The sequence below is a fragment of the Aphanomyces astaci genome (genome assembly GCF_000520075.1).
Source record: "Aphanomyces astaci strain APO3 unplaced genomic scaffold supercont1.41, whole genome shotgun sequence".
Taxonomy (NCBI): domain Eukaryota; phylum Oomycota; class Saprolegniomycetes; order Saprolegniales; family Verrucalvaceae; genus Aphanomyces; species Aphanomyces astaci.
This window is the reverse complement of record NW_009798304.1, coordinates 35,042-42,172: the sequence shown is the minus strand read 5'-3', so window position 1 is coordinate 42,172 and position 7,131 is coordinate 35,042. Positions and strand designations below refer to the sequence as shown.

At 50.6% G+C, this 7,131-nt stretch overlaps 2 protein-coding genes across 2 annotated transcripts; one reads left to right on the top strand and one right to left on the bottom strand.

Annotated features, from left to right (window-relative positions):
* Positions 1-1,304: 1,304 nt before the first annotated feature.
* H257_12465 (hypothetical protein) lies at positions 1,305-3,845 on the top strand. The gene is made up of 2 exons (XM_009839675.1): positions 1,305-2,275; positions 2,346-3,845. Exons 1-2 carry the CDS (start codon positions 1,332-1,334, stop codon positions 3,754-3,756), a joined length of 2,355 nt encoding a protein of 784 aa, XP_009837977.1. The 5' UTR covers positions 1,305-1,331; the 3' UTR covers positions 3,757-3,845.
* Positions 3,846-4,414: 569 nt separating this feature from the next.
* H257_12464 (hypothetical protein) lies at positions 4,415-6,385 on the bottom strand. Its single transcript, XM_009839674.1, has one exon. It carries the CDS (start codon positions 5,316-5,318, stop codon positions 4,722-4,724), a length of 597 nt encoding a protein of 198 aa, XP_009837976.1. The 5' UTR covers positions 5,319-6,385; the 3' UTR covers positions 4,415-4,721.
* Between the last annotated feature and the right edge of the window lie 746 nt (positions 6,386-7,131).

Below are 7,131 nucleotides of genomic sequence, written 5' to 3'. Positions count from 1 at the left end.
TATAGCATACATTGATATGTTATGTATCCCTAAATCCTCCCACACGACAAATTTACCCGACAAGGCTCTGATTGGTTAAAATTCTCGTCCTGTTGTGTGCGGTATTTCATACTTGTCCTGTTAAGCTCGTCCTGTCATGCTCGTCCTGTCATGCTCGTATAAACATGATGAAACGCTATCAACTTAAATCGTTCATTGTCCAATTTGCCACTAACACTCAACTTCGTCTTAAACCTGCTTTCGGGCGGGGGGCTATCAAGGCCGTCAACTACACCATCCCACACCTCGGTTCCACTGTGGCACAGTCCAATTCAGGGAATCGACCGAGGCAACGGGTTAACGGAGTTCTTGTTGACGGAGTACAAAGGTTATCCTTTGCCTTGGTAGACTAGGCTTTAAGTATTTTGCTTTGGCTATTGCAATTACGATCGTGAACCAATTAGCAATTTAAATTAACGAAGTACGCACACAATAATATTCAACTTACAACCTATTTTCTCGCTTTCTCTTCCTAACTTCTTGAAGCAAACCCCAGTACGAATCTGCATGACCACCGTAATCATTCTCAAACTGAGCATAGCTCTGATACTTGTTGAAAGCAGTCGCCAGGGTCTGCCGCTCGGAGTACTTTCGACGGTCACTCTTGATCATTTCCTTGGAATAGTCCTTGAGGGCACAGTAAACACATGTTAATTCAATGTTGCTCCCACGACAAGATCCTCGTCCAATGATTAGGCGTCAAAAGCCGTTGACGAATCAAGTCACGATTCTTGTGTCGGGCAGCCAATGGTTCTCCTGAAATTGTCGGGTACTTGTCGGGTGTGTATTTTATGTTATACTTCGAAGTAATTTTCTAACATTTAAATGTCATATTTTTAAAAAGTTATGCAACCGTTTTGTGTGGAGTCAAGCAACTCAGCACAATCGATTGAAGACGATGCCAATCCTTCAAAATGGCAATTAAAAGTAGTGCACCGCTGCTTTCTTCCTCAGGCTGAACGCAATTTGATTCTAGCGCGTTGTATGGTGATGATGAACAACGTACTGCCATATCGTTTGAGGATTGTAAAGTTGATCATTTCCCGCAGTCTCCAGTGCAAAGAACAGGTTTGGCGAAGCAGCACAAAAGTCCAAATTCTGGGTAAATGGACAATACAAATGCATAAATGATTGATTAATTTGAAATATCCAAGTAGTAATACTCCAGACTACTAGTAAGAATTAGTACTACTAAATGTAACTACTAAATATAAATAGTAGGTCCTAGATGTCTTGGGCCATTCGACCAATCAAATGCTAGGGATGCTGAAGTCATTCAAGAGCAACAAGCCATGGGTCTTGACAGTGAACCTGGTCGTCGGAAAGCGTCTGTGCGACGACCACTGCCGCTTCTGCAAGCGATCGTGTTCGTGCTTGTCATCACGTGCGTCGTAGTCAACTTCTCCTACTTTTCCACGCGAGTGGAGCCTCTTGGTCCCCGCATCGCGTTAAGCAAGACGCAGCATGCCATGCGTGGGTTTGTAGTGCCCATGTTCGACGCCATGATTCCCATTGGCGTCTCCCTCATCCAGGAACTGCGTCGATACGGCAACAACGACGTCATCCAGGTGTATCATTGCCTCGGGGAACTGTCTCCGCTGTCGATGCAACTTCTCCATCGCGCGGACGACTTCATCGAGGTGATTGACGTGTGTCACGAGTACGTCACGCAGGGCAACTTGACGCTGGAGCAGGCCAAGGACTTCCGCAATTTCTACATTAAGCCGTTGGCGCTCATCCACACGCGCCTCGAGGACGTCATCTTGCTGGACGCGGACGACATTCTGTTCTCCGACCCGGCGGCGCTCTGGAACGTTCCTGCGTACAAGGCGACCGGGACGATTTTCTTCTACGACCGCGAAATCAACGAAAACTCGTACTTGAATGGAAAGCACCGGTGGACCAACGACGCCGGCGTCGACGTCGAAGAGAACACACTGCAGGAAATGGTGCGCATGTTTGAATCCGAGCGCTTTGGCTTGCGGCGCAACCAGCCGTCCGACCACGTGCGAAACTCTCTGCCATTCAACAGCCAAGGCGCGCACGAGCAAGACTCGAGCGTGGTGGTGGTGGACAAGCGGCGGCACCACATCGCGATGGACGTGCTGTGGTTCTTGATCACCGCATGGCGGTACCGGTTCACATACTCGTGGGGTGACAAGGAGAACTTTTGGCTCGCGTACGAACTGAGCCAGTCGCCGTATTACTTTTCTCCTCATGGCACGTCGGCGGCAGGGTACATACGACATACACTCCCATGTTTTTCCCGATTCACGACGGGGAGTTTCACCAATCGATCGTCCTAGGGGACGCCAAGGCCACGACGTTCAAACCGTGTGTGGGGACATTGCCCACTTCTTCCCCCTGGACGGCCGCGACGACATTCTGCACATTAACGGCAACAAACTCATCAACCCGTACACCAAGATCGACGCCGTCAACGGCTACGACCATTCGTTTCAAGCGAGCAAATTGACCGATCTCGTCGCCAACCTGCCGGGGTACTTTGCCGGCCTTCGTCGGCGGGGACCCACGCCGATCATGCAACCCAATAGCAGCTGTCCCCAAGAGTGCATGTACCAGCGGGGCGCCGTCGCCGTGACGAATGCGCAGCGCCAATCGATGGTCCAGCGCATCTCCGACACGTTCGAAGTGGCGGCGGCGGTGGACCGTCATGTGGTGGTGCAGCAGGGCGTGGTGCTACCCATCGTGACGGACGCGGACGCGGCGCGGGCAGTGTCTTCGATCAACCAATTGCGCCGGGTGGGGTACCAAGGATGGGTGCAAGTGTATCACTGCGCGGGGAATTTTCCCTCGCATGTGCTGCAAACGTTCGTTCGGATTGACGCCTACGTGCAGGTCGTGGACGCGTGCCAGGGATTTATCCTCAACGGCAACCTGACCATGGATCAAATCCCAGACTTCCAAAACAGCTACTTGGCCCCCCTCGCGTTGATCCACACAAGCATGTCGCATGTGGTGGTGCTCAATGTACACGCAGTCGTACTACAAGACCCCACGGCCGTGCTGTGGTCGGACGTGCTGTACAGTGAGACGGGCACCGTCTTCTTTCATGATCATCATGATGCCACCTCGAAATCGTTCCTCAACCATCCTGCCACCTACATCGACGAGCGAGGCCGATCGGTGGCTGGCACGGCGCTCGAGGCGGTGGTGCACACGTTCAACTACTCTAAGTTCAACCTGGACGGACCGAGGACTCTGTCGCCGTCGCTCAAGGCGTCTCGGGCGTGGAACCACCAGAGTGCATCGCGACAAGATAACAGCCTCTTTGCCGTCGACAAGTCACGCGCGGACAAGGCCATGCAAGTTTTATGGGAACTCATCACCACCACCCGATTCCAACACGGGTACTCGAAAGGCGCCAAGGAAAACGTGTGGCTCGCGTACGAGCTGAGCCAGTTGCCGTATGCGTTTTCAAAGTTTGGCGCGTCCTACGTTGATGGGGCATCCCCGTGGACGGCGCAGTACGGACCAGCCAAAGACGACGAGCTGCTCGTGGTCATGACGGCGTTATCGGACGTCGCATCCATCGACGACCTGCCCGCGAACGTGTGTCGCCGTCGACTAGTAGACACGACGGACGACGCGACATGCTTGGACCAGCACAACGAAGGCGCGCAACGCCTCACGTATAGCCAAGTGCAAGCGCTTCAAGTTCGGTGGAGTAATACCCACCCTCGCCACGCCCCGTAGTATTGTGATTCATGCGCCAAGAATAAGAACATAAATAGAAACCAAACAACTTGGCTCTATTGATTCGCAGGCTTGAAGAACATAGCAGGAGGAGAGGAAGATGAGCCAAGCATATTCACATAAGTCTCACATGTTTGTGCACTCATACAAGTATCGTCAAGATTCTGTATGCAGGATGGAAGCACTTTTATGATTCCCACAGTTGACCAAATTTGCACTGGTAAAGTACCCATCGCTCGCTATCAAGCTATGAAGAGAAATGGGTAGCCAACGCTCAACGTTTGGCCATTCAACACAATCCGTCGACAGACCAAAGTACTTTACTCGCTTGAAGAGTCCATCGCGTGTAGAATACTAGTACTGTACTACGCAGTACTTACTACAAACGTCCAACGTGTTTGATTGTACCGGTAAGTTGGATACCTGGAGTTCTTGGTGTATAAGTCTATAGTAAGTTATGTGCACTGTCAGGCTCGTGGTGTATAAGTTGCTTGAACTGTCAAGCGGGTCGAAGCCAGCGCCTACGACAACCACAGCGACCACAATGCGACCATGGTTAGATCGGTTTCATTTGAAACCGACTACGCGAATCGTCCGTTGAAACGCCACTGGGCGTTGACTTGTATACTTAACTGCCTGGAGTTCTCAAAATACAACTAGAAAAACTGCACTCAACGATGCCAAACTGTAGAGCGGTGTCTGAAGCGGTCGCAGTCGTGGTTCCAAAGGTTACACACGATAAGCGGAACTTAGCGTTGCGCGTCGTTGTTGGCACGTTGCACGTCGCTACCACGGTGTACCTCGTCGTGTGGGTGCTCATCATGCTGTTTTCGTCCGGACCTAATGTCGTCACTGCAAAATTCTACCAGCCTAAAGTGACAGCTGCGGGGTACACCATGATTTCGCTCATGCACGTTGGCGCGCTCGTGGTCCCCAATCTGTGTCATCGAAAGCCAGCTGTCACTTCACTGTGGAAGCCTCTGCAGCCCCCGCCTCCACCTGTGACAGTGCGCAGACTCAGTTCCAAAACGCAATCCAGAATAATTGTGCGTCAGCTCTCCAAGCGCGCCGCCACCGACTGGTTTGACCACGTGTTTATCGTGTTCAACTTCATCGTGATCCTTTGCCAAGGTAGACAAGCGTACGAAATGCTGAGCACGATGGTCGACCCAACCAAGGTAGTGTCGTACGCTGCGATTGTGCTCTTGTACTCCGTCTTGTCGCCATGCCTCGTTTTCATCAACAACATCCAAACCAAATACACGCTGGTGTGCTATGCTGACGCGTTGTTCAGTTTCACGCTGTCGTGTGGTCATCCCATGTTTTCCGTGGCGATACAAGCGTTGGAACTCATAGTAGTCAACCCAAACTTGGTCCGCAACAATCGATGGTCGGCTGAGACGTTGCTGTTTGCCAGACTCTTCGGAGTCACGGGCCCTGTGGACTTTTTCGTCAAGCATGTCATGCACCTGTCGACATACTTCACTATCTGTCGGCTCGCAAACACTGCCCATTTGGCAGACTCCAACAAGGATCAATCGTCGGATTTGCAGCGAAACCATCAGAATCGTGTCATGCGACGGTTGAACTTGGGTGTGAGCAGTGGATTGGGGGTCGTGTGTGCTATCTTGCTGGGACGCTGTATATTGTATCGAGAGCCATGTCCGTCGTACTGTGTGTCGAACATGCAGCCGCTGGTGGACCTCGGGTGTCACTGCGCCTACGTCAACATCAACTGCCACACCCTTGGCATCGATGATCCCACCCCCCTCTTGGATCCGACAATCATTGGCACGAGGTTGGTGTACATGCAATTCTCGAGATGCGATTTGGAAAATGGCCCCAACGCCACCTCGATGGTGCCATTTCAACAGCTCACCAAGCTCATGGTCATATTTTCCAACATGTCGTCCTGGACTGGCCCTGTACCGGCATCAGTGAACAACATCTTGGTGCAGTACAGTCGGTTGGAAACGATTCCTCATGCACTGCTTTACGATATTCCCCCCGAGATGGTGACTATACTCATCGACGCAGCGCCACTAAAAACTATTCCCGACAACGTTTTCAACGCTTGGAGTTTTGTGCAGCGGCTGCAGCTGTTGAATGTAAGTCTCACGACTTTCCCCAATGGAATACTGAGTATGCCACACCTCACCGAACTCAACCTCCGGGGCAACAACATCACGTCGATGTTTCCAGAGTCCGCATGGCCGTCACCTCTTACGATTGCTGGCTTGGCTGGGAATGGGCTTAAGTCTGTGCCATGGACTGCTGCCAAACGTGGAGTGATTATCGATTTGAGTGGCAACCCGATCGAAGATGCCACCACCTTGGACGCTGCCGAACTCAAACTTGTGCATCGGCGAAGTGTCATTCTGGACGACACACCGTACTGCAATGTCACTCAGGACACCACGTGTAAATACAAGTGCGCCCCAAGTTGCTTTGCGTTTATGGTGGGTGACTACTTCTGCGACTTGGCGTGCTTTACACCTGCGTGTGGGTTTGACAAGGGCGACTGCGACGGATTTGGCTTCTCGTGATCGTAGCGCTTAACTCTCCGTTTCAAATACTCTAGGAAGGCATCCAAACTACTCTTCTCAGCTTTTTAAGCTCGCGTTTGCAAGGGTCAAAAAGTGTCTCTTGCTTTAACTGTATGGTGAAATTTCACCATTTCTGATCAAAAGTGTGGCAGGGCATTTGAAAAGTGTAAGCTGGAAATCCGAGCGAAAATAGAAAAGTTCGCATCAAGCTAATCAGATTTCATTTTAAAAAATGAAATCTGATTAGCGAAAATAGAAAAGTTCGCATCAAGCTAATCAGATTTCATTTTAAAAAATGAAATCTGATTAGCTTGATGCGAACTTTTCTATTTTCGCTCGGATTTCCAGCTTACACTTTTCAAATGCCCTGCCACACTTTTGATCAGAAATGGCCAAATTTAATGACGTGTATCAGAAATGACGACCAAAGAGTCATAGTTAGCATGTATGATTAAAAAGGGTTAGTAGACAATGTTTCAACAAACGACGATGCGTTTGTATTCAATTTACACGAAGTGCCTTGGCAAATGCCTGTCAAATGATGTCAGCAGTGACCATATCCCATGCAGCAATGACACGCAACGCCATGGCCATTCGCTTTTGACGAGCAGTTGGTGAGTACGGATCTTCATCGTTGTCCCCTTCAAGCTGCTCTTCGTACAACCACAAGTTACGTAGGTTGCGTTTGAACGGCGCCATCACCCTGACGTCAAAGGATTGGCATACCGAGGTTGCGTTCGGCGGTAGCGCACAAATGTGGGAGCCAAGTTCATCATGCATGATCTTGTATGACTCTTCCGAGACGTGGCACTCAAAGTTGTCCATTACT

What these genes read in the sequence shown, in the direction of transcription:
- H257_12465 (XM_009839675.1), top strand. Translation starts at nt 1,332, where the DNA reads ATGGGTCTTGACAGTGAACCTGGTCGTCGGAAAGCGTCTGTGCGACGA. An exon ending in CATGGCACGTCGGCGGCAGG is followed by an intron (nt 2,276 to 2,345) that starts GTACATACGACA and finishes CGATCGTCCTAG; the next exon opens with GGGACGCCAAGGCCACGACG.
- H257_12464 (XM_009839674.1), bottom strand. Translation starts at nt 5,318, where the DNA reads ATGGTTTCGCTGCAAATCCGACGATTGATCCTTGTTGGAGTCTGCCAA.